This window comes from Heteronotia binoei, chromosome 8, assembly GCF_032191835.1.
Source record: "Heteronotia binoei isolate CCM8104 ecotype False Entrance Well chromosome 8, APGP_CSIRO_Hbin_v1, whole genome shotgun sequence".
Classification (NCBI taxonomy): domain Eukaryota; kingdom Metazoa; phylum Chordata; class Lepidosauria; order Squamata; family Gekkonidae; genus Heteronotia; species Heteronotia binoei.
Window position 1 is genome coordinate 119,797,151 of NC_083230.1, and position 11,791 is coordinate 119,808,941.

General features: G+C 43.8%; 1 protein-coding gene across 1 annotated transcript; it reads right to left on the reverse strand.

Annotated features, from left to right (window-relative positions):
- Positions 1-907: 907 nt before the first annotated feature.
- Positions 908-11,188, reverse strand: LOC132576641 (3-oxoacyl-[acyl-carrier-protein] reductase-like). The gene is made up of 6 exons (XM_060246007.1): positions 11,032-11,188; positions 10,474-10,594; positions 9,126-9,262; positions 7,464-7,598; positions 1,517-1,865; positions 908-1,184 (listed from the first exon to the last, which is right to left on the reverse strand). Exons 1-5 carry the CDS (start codon positions 11,171-11,173, stop codon positions 1,687-1,689), a joined length of 714 nt encoding a protein of 237 aa, XP_060101990.1. The 5' UTR covers positions 11,174-11,188; the 3' UTR covers positions 908-1,184; positions 1,517-1,686.
- Between the last annotated feature and the right edge of the window lie 603 nt (positions 11,189-11,791).

An 11,791-nucleotide genomic window follows, 5' to 3' on the forward strand; every position in this document is an offset into this window, starting at 1 on the left:
TTCTTTCAAATACTATGAATGGAATAATGCATCAAAATTAGGCTTCCCAACCCCCCTGCACTGGCAGGGGACCACTGAATTCGCAGCCTCCTCCCCCACTCTCCAAAAATCTGGAAGCGGTGGAGGGGGGGGGAGAACATACGTGTAGGCTTCATGTTGTTGTAGAGCTCCTGATCCGTTTGTAAAATGTGTGCCCCTTTAAGTCTGCGCAGGAAACAGGAAGGGCTTCATTGGAAAGGGTCAGTAACAGTTTCCATGGAGAACGGCCCCTCCCTTTCTTTTGCTTTCGTTTTCACAGCAAGCAAAGTTCTGCAGGAAGATCTAGTAAGTATTTGTGTGTGTGAGAGAGGGAGGGGGCAGGGGATTTCCTGGTTTGGAGGCCCTCCCCCCCTTTAGAAAGCATGGGGGAGGGAAATGTCTACTGGGCACTCTTCCCTATGGAGAATGATTCCCGTAGGGAATAATAGGGAATTGATCTGTGGGTATTGGGGGCTCTGGGGGGGCTATTTTTTGAGGTAGAGGCACCAAATTTTTAGTATAGCATCTAGTGCCTCTCCCCAAAATACCCAAGTTTCAAAACGATTGGACCAGAGGGTCCAATTCTATGAGCCCCAAAAGATGGTGCCCCTATCCTTAATTATTTCCTATGGAAGAAAGGCATTTAAAAAGGTGTGCTGTCCCTTTAAATGTGATGGCCAGATCTCCCTTGGAGTTCAGTTATGCTTGTCACATCCTTGTTCCTGGCTCCACCCTCAATGTCTCCTGGCTCCACCCCCAAAGTCCCCAGATTTTTCTTTAATTGGACTTGGCAACCCTAATCAAAACTATCAGCATTAGTGTTATATATATTTTTCCTTGTTAAGAATCAGTCATGATCCTGCAAGTGCTCTTACACAGCCTTGGACTATTTTTAAGTACTTTATTGTCAGATTGTTTTGCCATTCTGAATAGAACGCTTCGACCTTCCTATGAGGCATAATTGTGAATACAATGTCATATCTTTATGCAAACAAAGTGGAAAAAAATAGGCTGTTTAGAATATTCATATACCAACTCTCCAAAATACAGTTCTCAGTGTCTATCATTCACACATTCACAGAATACAGGAGTCGCATTTTTCATTTGGTGTCACAGGCGCAAAACTTTGTTATCCACATACAAAAAAGCAATGCAAGCACATGGTCCTTTGGGGGCGGGGCTGGGCTCCCCTCCCTTCACCCCTCCCTTGAACAGTTCCGCAGGGCCTGCAAGACCACCCTTTTTAAATTAGCATACTCGGACTGCTAGGAAAAACGGTAACCAAGGGTCCACCAATGCGGTCTAAAGATCTATACCGCATCACAACTGTATTACTGGATTGGTTTTAAGTTAATGTTTTAATGTTTTATTGCTCTATATTGTAATTTTAAGGTTTTACTTGTTATTGTATGATTGTAGAATGTTGTTAGCCGCCCTGAGCCTGCCGTGGTGGGGGAGGGCGGGATATAAATGAAATAAATAAATAAATAAATAATACAAGCCGCCCTGAGCCTGCCTTGGCGGGGAGGGCGGGATATAAATAAAAAGTTATTATTATTATTTAAAGTTTTCCAGACAACCAACCATTTGTACTTCTTTGTATCATCCTCCATTTAGCCAGGTGGCTGAATTATTCTCCCCAAATTCAAAACTGCGCTGTTACAAATTTTAAATCATAAGTTGCAAACCTCCATCTGCAACCAGAACGTGTCCTGTTATGTAAGGAGACTCCAGAAGAAATACAATTGCGTTGGCAATTTCTTGAGGTTCCCCAAACCTTCCGAGAGGAATCGTTTTCTTCAACTGATCTTCTTTCAAATGTGCCGTCATATCCGTATGAATGAAACCTAAACAGAGAAGTGGGGGAATGTTATGAAGAAAAAAATTAGTAAAATCCTGACATAGCTCCAGCGACACCTGCACAGCTTCCTGAGAATCAGTGTCACAATTTGCCAAAACTTATACACTACAGTCTGCATAACAGAGAATTGAAAGTTTGTTTGTATACTAGGCTTCCCAAATCCCCCGCCTGGCCTGGAGACCCCCGATTTGGAGCCTCCTCCACCCGCGCGCCAAAAAAGGGAAAGCGGGAGGGGGGAGAATGGCAGCCCTTCCCACCCAGCCCCGATCGCAGCAGCCAGAGCTCTTCGGTTTTCTCAGGCTGCTTCCTGCCCCCAGTCAGCTGGCCGGTGAAGGGAGGGGAGCCCAGCCCCGCCCCCAAAGGACCATGTGCCTTTGCACCTCCGGAGGTGAGTGAGTTCTGCTGGCTTCCTATTCCATGCCATAAAGTGCCCAGCTGGTGTGCCTGTGTTGCTGTGAGAAGCTGGCAGCAACTCGTGAGTAGAGAGGCCAGTCCCCTGCATCAGATTTGCCAGAAATGGGGGGGGGGCGGGGTGAAGAGGGAAACGTCTTCATTATTCCCTATGTGGAGATCGATTTTCATAGGGTATAATGGGGAATTGATCTGGAGGTTTCAGGGGCTCTGGGGAAGCTGTTTTTTGAGGTAGAGGCACCAAATTTTCAATATAGAATCTAGTGCCCCTCCCCAAAGTATCCCCCAAATTTCAAAATGATTGGACCAGGGGGTCCAATTCTATGAGCCCTAAAAGAAGGTGCCCTTATCCTTCATTATTTCCTATGGAAGGAAGACATTTTAAAAGGTGTGCTCTCCCTTTAAATGTGATGGCCAGAACTCTCTTGGAGTTCAATTATGCTTGTCACACTCTTGTTCCTGGCTCCGCCCCAATGTCTCCTGGCTCCATCCCCAAAGTCTCCTGGCTCCACTCCCAAAGTCCCCAGATATTTCTTGAATTGGACTTGGCAACCCTATTGTATACTCAGCTTCATCTGAAGTTTCTTGAAATAAGGACCAATGTGAGTAAAACTGGATGTGGATGAAACTGAGTTTTCTTGGTAATATCTCATTATTGATCTTTAGTAAGATATACTTTAAAAATGTATCAAAACAAGCAAAAACTAAAGGCAACATGGATTTCTTTGACACAAGAACCCCCACCCCATCCCAGCCTGACGAGCTGTCATTTCTCACCTTCATCATGCCAACCTCTATGTATGATAAGATAGGGCAAGCAGCCTTGTATGCTTTCCATATCCAGAAGACAACTGCACCAGAAGATAACTAAGCTAGGGGTTTACAGTGCAAAAGTCAGGGAGCTCCTGTGTCCAAATAAATTCATGATCTCCCAGGACAGGGTTGTGTTGGATACTACTACCACAAACAGGCCAAGCCCAAAACCCATTCCCATTTTTACAGTATGTAAAGGATGGACTGTGGAAAAAGTAAACTTTGAACCGCCCCTGGGGGAAGTTCCCATACTTAAGACTGTTAGGGCCCCCATACCTTCAACTTTGCTCAACAAGAGAACCCTTTTAGCTAAACCAAAATATTTCCATTGTCAAAGAATTAAGTGGTTCCAATCTAAATATAATCAGTGAAAACACACTCTGCCGTTCACTATACAATTAGCAGAAAGCAAGTCCCAATAACACCGGTTAGATAAAACGAAAGAATATCAGAAATGAATAAAATGAACACAGACAGTGCACGTGAATGCATTTCTGCCTTAGGTTAGCTTGGTTAAATACCCACATCCAGAGTCTTTTATTCAGTGTATTACTGGGGACAAGATGGAATGTCAGAAGGTGTTAATGTTCAAGACAAAATCTTTATTTAGCTAGAAACTTCAATTGAGTTATTCCTTGTTTTATGTATGCAACCGTTTGTGTATACAAAAATAGATTATAGCTCTTTACGCTTGGTAAAATGCAATTACACTTTTAGAAAGAAGAATGATGAAACACTTGCTATTACTACAGCAAATCTATAGTTAGGAAATTATTTCTGCATGAAGAAAAATTATCCACAGAAGCAGAAGAAATTGGAGAAACATTTCTATAACTAGAAAAGAATACAATTAATATTTATTTTGGAATTTGGAAGTGAGCCATGGACCCTTGCATTCCTTTTAACACTCTCACATATGGATTTACTTTCAATTTCCTGAAGTACAAACCATTAGGGATGGGTACAAACCTAAAAATTCAGGTTTGGCCGGCCCCCAAACCAAATCAAGTCCAAAATGTCCTATACTGAACTGGACAGAGAAAGGAGAGGGGGATTGCTCAGAAATGTTAAATGGCTACAATCATTTAACCTGTCTATTTTGCTTCGAAGAGGGGAGCAAAATAGATGGGTTTAATAGCCTAAAGCCATTTAAATCTAACAGCTGACAGGTGGATCCACACAATGGTAAAGTTTAAATGGCTAACAGCTATTGCATCTGTCAATTTTGCTTCTCCGATTTCAAGCAAGTGCGCCCCATTTCAAAACAGGGGGAAGTGAAACAGATCAGTGAAATGGCTCACAACCATTTAAACCTTACAGGTCAGCTGCAGACCCACACTGCTCAGCTGCTAGGTTTAAAAGGCCCAAACAGTTGAGCCAGACAAAAATCCAGCAAAAATTCGTGGAAGGTGCCTTCCCCAAACATTAGTTTGGGGGCCCCAAACTAGGCCAAGTTTGTACTGAATTTTGGCTCATGAATCAGTTTGTGCCCAGCCCTACAAATGACACTTTGAATTGAAAGAAAAAGCATGAACAATAGGGCAGAAAGAAAAAAAGGAACAGGAGATGCATAAGCTTGTTCATGCCTGAAGTGAGTCAACAGCATTAGATCTTAAGTCCTTGCATGCTGAAGGCAGGGCCAGCCCGATGCCCTCGGGCGCCCTAAGAAGACTTGCTGCCTGGTGCCCCCCCAAAGCCCCCCATGGCTCTACGCCCCCTCCCCCCTCACATGGTGTCCTGCCCCCCTGGTGCTTTGCTTGCCTGCCGGTGCTCCATTCACTCCCTTCCCTTCTCCCTGGAGCTCGCCAGCTAAAAGTAAGCTTAGCCGGTGAGCCCCAGGGGGAGGGGGAGGGAGTGAGTGGAGCACCAACAATTTTAGCTGCGGCGGGCAGGCAAGCGGAGCACCGGGGGGCAGGGGCGGGCGGCGGCAGCCCAGAGGGGGCTAGCGGTGGCAGGGAGGCAAGTTAAGTGCTTGCCTGGGTCACTGGAGGGAGGGGCAAGAGCCCAATTTGCCGCCCCCTGCCTCTCGGCGCCCTAGGCAACTGCCTAGTTTGCCTAGTGGGATGGCCGGCCCTGACCGAAGGACAACTAATATTGAGAACAAGTAGTCAAAGTTCCGCATACACAGCAGCACCCTTTTCATGTAGAAGAGCTACTTCTGTATTCCTAATCTTTTTTTTTTTAAAAAGGATTCAACAACTCCTAAGCAGACATGAAAAGTATATTATGTGAGATGCTGAATCCATAATAGAACAAGCTGCTGAAAATACTGACACACAACCTGATGTTATTGTTGCTTTACAAAAATATGTGTTCTCAGGCTTTAACTCAGTCACAATCCTTCAGACTATTCTCTATTGGTTGTTGGTATCAGAACAACCATGCCCCCCGGACAAAGATCTTGTCTGCCCCCCCATATGACCCTGATCCAAACCAAATATTGTAACAAAATGAACAAATCACTTGGCTTGCTGTTATTGTGAATTTATAGTCATAGCGGAATTGCTTTTTTGTCCATGTTTGTTTATCTATTTACTTTATTTACATCATTTGCCATATAGCAAAGTAGCCTATACAAAGCACCATTAGATATTCCACCAGCACAATAATGATTAAAGATCCAGTGCCTAACTGGGAGTTGTAACTTTTGTTCCACATGTATAGCCAGTAAAACAGATTAATGTTCCTTTATCATACATGTAAAGGGTCAAGAAGAGGGAAAGCATCATGGGGAAAGTTTGTTAGATCATGGGGAAAGTCTGAGCACAGTAAAAGGCACTCCCCCCCTTCTGTTCATAACATTACCTAAAGGTCTGCTAATATACTACTCTTAAATACATTATGTTGCCAAGCAAGAAATATAAGAAGGTCTTAAGGCCAAAAAGTGAAAATAAAGGAAGGGGGGAAAGAAAAATTAGTGGAAGGAGACAGAAATGAATAAGAAAAGTGTGGAAAAGAGGAAGAGAAATCAAGGAAAAGAGAGGGAAAAGTTGCTTTATCTTGCTGCAACGCTCTTACTACTGCTTTGCAAGATTTGGCTGAGCTGGGTGCAAGGAAAGGAAGACAGAAAAGCTAGATTGTTATAGAAAATGACCTTGGTTAGCAGGCTGCAGGCCAACATTTAGTGTAGCTGCCATCAGCTGGCTTTTCCTGGTCCATTGTTGGATCAGTTGATGGGTTTAGCATGATCTGTTAGGCAAGTTTGCTTAAGTCCTGGAGAAAGGATAGCTGATATTGGGAGTGCCTTTTACTGTGCTCAGACTTCTCTGTGCTCCTAGTGGCTGCAGCCAGAACTTTATTAAAATAAATGGAAAGCTGTTTGGCTGGATACATCATGAGCAGGGGTGGCCAACGGTAGCTCTCCAGATGTTTTTTTGCCTACAGCTCCCATCAGCCCCAGCCATTGGCCATGCTGGCTGAGGCTGATGGGAGTTGTAGGCAAAAACATCTGGAGAGCTACCATTGGCCACCCCTGACCATGAGGGTGGCTTCAAAAGCCCTCCAGATGACTTGGAACGCTCATATTTTGTCCTTACAGTCCCCCTCTGTCAGCAGCCTTGGTTGGTACTCAGGCCCGTAGCTACGGGAGGGGGCTCGGAGGCCCAGCCCCTCCACCCAACCCCCCCTTTTACCTATATGGCCCCTCCTTTCCTTGCCGCTCTCGCTCTCCCACGGCCTGTTCTTGCTGCTCTCTCTGAGTTCTCCTCACCCCTTTCTTGCAGCCCCACTCTCCCCACGGCTCTTCCCACCCCTTTATTGTTGTCCCCACTCTCCCCACCCCTTGCTTGCGGCCCCCACTCTCCCCGTAGCCCTGTTCTGGCCACACTCCCCAAGCTCTGCCCACCCCTTTCTTGCCACCCCCACTCTCCCCGCGGCCCCGTTCTTGCCGCCACCGCTGCATTCCCCAAGCTCTGCCCACTCCTTTCTTGTCACCCCCACTCTCCCCGCGGCTCTGTTCTTGCCGCCACCACTGCATTCCCCAAGCTCTGCCCACCCCTTTCTTGTCACCCCCACTCTCCCCATGGCCCCGTTCTTGCTGCTACTGCTCTCCCTGGGGTTTCACCAGGTGGGTTGGAGGGAGGGAGGGGGAGGCACCACAGAGGGCGGCTGCCAGAGCTGCAGGGAGATCAGGGGCTGCCAGAGCAACGGCAGTGGAGAGAGTGGGGGCTGCCAGAGCAGGGAGGCCCCTCCACCCAAAATTTTATTCCATGGGCCCCCCCATCTGATTTTCTGGTTATGGGCCTGTTGGTACTGTAACTTTATATTATAATTAATACGTAACTAGCCAATTTAGACTTAATATGGAACTGTCAAATTCCAAGTGATATTCAGAGAATAAATAATTTAATTCAGAACGAACCGGGAGCAATCATGTTGACTCGAATGTTCTTTCTTGCTACTTCTTTAGCAAGAGAGCGTGAAAATCCAACTAATCCCGCTTTGCTGGCACTGTATACCGACTGACCAGAATTGCCCTTCAGTCCAACAATGCTTCCTAAAACCAGACAAAATGAAATGAAACTAAATAGCAGGCAGAGCCAAGGTTTAAGAATTCTTACAAGACAGACTGCATTTCCCAACCGATGTATTGCTCTCTGATAAATGTAGAGCTTTTAACCCTAATATTTTAAAATAATCTGCATCAGTGGTTTAATGTGCACTGAAAAAAACAACAGTATGGATTACAGTGAAATGCATTAAGGAGTCAGTTTAAAAAGTTAAGCAGGAACCTAACAGATGCTTGGAATGGGCAGAAGAAACAGGGCAGGGTTACTATATACAGATTTAGCTGCAACCTTCATTGAACACATTTTCAATGCACATTTTTAAAAAATACAACGAATGCACCTAAACGCATATAAGAACATAAGAGAAGCCATGTTGGATCAGGCCAACGGCCCATCCAGTCCAACACTCTGTGTCACATAAGAACATAAGAGAAGCCCTGTTGGATCAGGCCAATGGCTCATCCAGTCCTACACTCTGTGTCACATAAGAACATAAGAGAAGCCATGTTGGATCAGGCCAGTGGCCCATCCAGTCCAACACTCTGTGTCACATAAGAACATAAGAGAAGCCTTGTTGGATCAGGCCAACGGCCCATCCAGTCCAACACTCTGTGTCACATAAGAACATAAGAGAAGCCCTGTTGGATCAGGCCAATGGCTCATCCAGTCCTACACTCTGTGTCACATAAGAACATAAGAGAAGCCATGTTGGATCAGGCCAGTGGCCCATCCAGTCCAACACTCTGTGTCACATAAGAACATAAGAGAAGCCATGTTGGATCAGGCCAATGGCCCATCCAGTCCAACACTCTGTGTCACACAGTGGCAAAAAAAAAGTTATATATATATATATATATACACACACTGTGGCTAATAACCACTGATGGACCTCCGCTCCATATTTTTATCTAACCCCCTCTTGAAGCCGGCTATGCCTGTAGCCGCCACCACCTCCTGTGGCAGTGAATTCCACATGTTATATATATCACTTCTTGTTTGGCGTGGACAAATTAGCCTCCTGGCTTCATGGATTTTTGTGTAAACATTTGTATAAAGATTCCTCATCTCTCCATGGTTCCAGTGTGCAGATTTTTTTTTTTTTTTGATCTGCATGCTGGGGCCATATTCAGAATTAGACATACAATGTTAAAAAATTGAAGCTTTTTTCCCCCATTATAGCCCAAGAAACTATAGGTCATTGTCCAAGAATCAATATTGTGTCATTTAAAAGGGGGGGGGGGGAAGGAAAATTGAATTTGCTCGGTTTGACAAAATACTCTGAACCTATCAGTGATACTGAGTGGCTCAGCAATCACTCGTGGCTCTTTGACGTGTCACCTATGGCTCTTCTGGGCACCCACCCCAAGTTCCAGGAAAGTGAGCAAGGGCATCTCTGTATCCAATCTTTCCAATAATGTTAAACCATTTTCAGTAGAACCTTCGCTACCGTTTAAATTATTTCTAGCCAAATAAGCATTAATGAAATAGAATCACATTTGCTTCAGGAGACACACCTATGTTAACGATAGCACCACCCTGCTGTTGAATCATACCCTTCACAGCAACTTTGCAGGTCAACATCGTTCCCAAAAGATTGGTGTGGAGCTGGGATATCATATCATCAGCCTTGCTTCGCAACAACAAGCCATCCCTGTTGAAAACATGGCTCAGGTTACCAGTAATTCCTGGAAAATTGTCATTAAACTCAAGAACAAAATGGGACAATGTGTTCTGGCAAAATTCTTTACCATCCAATAGCAGAACACTAAAAGCACTATGAGAGCTTTAGCTTATTTTACTGATGATATAGTCTAGTCAGTCAACATTTGAGTTTGCAAAGTCATAGAAGTGTAAAGCCTGATGAACTCTGGGTTTGCGCGTCTGATCAACATTGCTCATTAAGGACTAATATAATCAATGCTTTGTTTTCTTGATCAGGGAACCCTAAAAAGCTCTACCTGCATTCCTTTATTCACTGTGTCACTCGGTGATTGTTGTAAGTTGCTGTAACGCTTTAACGTTTTTGCAAGAACCCCTCATTGATGGTGAGAACACTGTAAATGAAGAGCCCTCAAATACCCAAGAATCACATTCAGCTTCTGAGCAGTTAAGAGACTAAAGGCCAAGCCAGACATGACAGCGTCCTGGAAATTTAAAACGCTGCAATCCTGTTCAGGCCCGCATCAAGGGAAGGTGATCTTGTTCCCTCCGCTACACCTTTCCCAGTGCCAAAACAGTCACAGGGGGTGCAGGTCAACCCATGGACACCATCACACCAAGGCTACAGTTGTAAGTGTAAGTTGGGGAGGGACGGTGGCTCAGTGATAGAGCATCTGCTTGGTAAGCAGAAGGTCCCAGGTTCAATCCCTGGCATCTCCCAAAAAAGGGTCCAGGCAAATAGGTGTGAAAAGCCTCAGCTTGAGACCTGGAGAGCCGCTACCAGTCTGAGAAGACAATACTGACTTTGATGGACCGAGGGTCTGATTCAGTATAAGGCAGCTTCATGTGTTCATATGTTCAACTGCTAGCACAATCAAAGGGACTACCTTCTGAGTTGATAAACTGTTGTATTGTTGTTAACTGTTGTGTTGTTGTGATTATATTCACTCTTGTGTGTTTTAATTGTCGTTAGCCGCGCTGAGCCTGATAGGGCAGGATATAAATATAATAAAATAAAATAAAGGCTCTTAAGATGAAGACAGGCCAAACTTGTGCATATATTTTTTCCTATCGTTCCAAGATAAAACCAATACATTAACTCTCTAGTGAGAAATGAACACACTATCTTCTCTCAGTCATACTTGCACGTTTGATATTTTCAAAAGAAGTTACTGTTGACTGCTACTAAAAACAGACACTAACCTGTTGACCCCTGCAGCATTAACCAGGTAGTTTACATAACCTAAACTCTTTTCCATTTGGCTAAACGTATTTTGAACGTCTTCTTCTTTGGAGACATCACAACGAAATGCTAGATGACCTGCTGCGATAGAATAAAGTCCACAATGAAATATAAACTTCCTGAAGACCACAGTTAAAAGCAAACGGTCATAAAACAATCCGTTGGCATGCAGTCCCAAAAAAATCAATATCAACAAAACTGATTATGTTTCTTTTTTCACAAGCAAAGGAAGATATTGGCAGAGATGCAGTTTTTAAAACTACACATAATCCTTACTCGGGAAAAACAATGAAATTATAAACAGGAACAAATGAAAGCCAAAAGCGTCTAGCTAGTATTTATCAACTTAGAACCAAATCCTTAATTTACACAATTTCATGCTATGAACGACGGTTTTATTTACAATGTTTGAAATAATTTTGCCACTATTTTCTTCAAGACGAGAAAAGGTATTTTATTTGGATAGTTCCATCACCTTTTCTGAGATGTGCGAAGAGCAAACATCAGGGTGAACATACCTCCCAGGTTTTTTGCAGTGGCTTGAGCGATATCCAAATTTCTCGCAATAACAGCTATACAATATCCTTTCTGCGCTAGCAGCCGGGCAGCAGCCTGTCCGATTCCCCGAGATCCTCCAAAAATGGCACAAACCTTTGACATTGCCAAAGAACAACTGGAAAGCAGAAGGAAAACATTAAATCACAACGTATGTATTTGTCCTGTACACAAAAACATTGATATGAGAAGCAGCTGAACAGAAGTCCACATTACAGTCATTAGAATAAGAGCTGGTAGATGAAAAAGCCAGAACATGCTCATTTGATACAAATTCAGTAGCTTCAGACGAGCCCAATCTGCGTTGTCCCCCAAAGCAACAATCTGGAATAAATTATAAATCCATATGGGATCCAAATTTGTAATATAGCACATCAGTACACTGTAACACACAATTCAGAATTAAAGTTCAGAACCTGAACTAACGGAGCCTTGAAATACAGATTCTGATGACATGAAGTTGTTATGCTTTATTCTTCAAGAATATTGATTTGCATTTTAATAGTACATATAGACTGCTCTGATCCTGTGTTTTGCAGGCAAAAGACAGTCAAGACCGATAAATATGTAAATCAAACAGATACAGATCTGTAAATACACAAGTAGCATTCTTGGAAAAGCCATTTATTTCATTACTAACATTAGGAAGCATGTGCATATGAGGGTTTTGTTTGTTTGTTTGTGTTTGGGTAAGGGTTCAGTACCTGGAAACAAACAAGTAAG

Bases quoted from the DNA above. Each gene is read 5' to 3' on its own strand.
- LOC132576641 (XM_060246007.1), bottom strand. From the start codon at position 11,173: ATGTCAAAGGTTTGTGCCATTTTTGGAGGATCTCGGGGAATCGGACAG. The intron at 9,263-10,473 runs GTTAGTGTCTGT...TGTTTTCAACAG, and splicing joins AATGCTGCAGGGGTCAACAG to GGATGGCTTGTTGTTGCGAA. The intron at 1,866-7,463 runs GTTCGTTCTGAA...TTCTCTGTTTAG, and splicing joins AGTCAACATGATTGCTCCCG to GTTTCATTCATACGGATATG.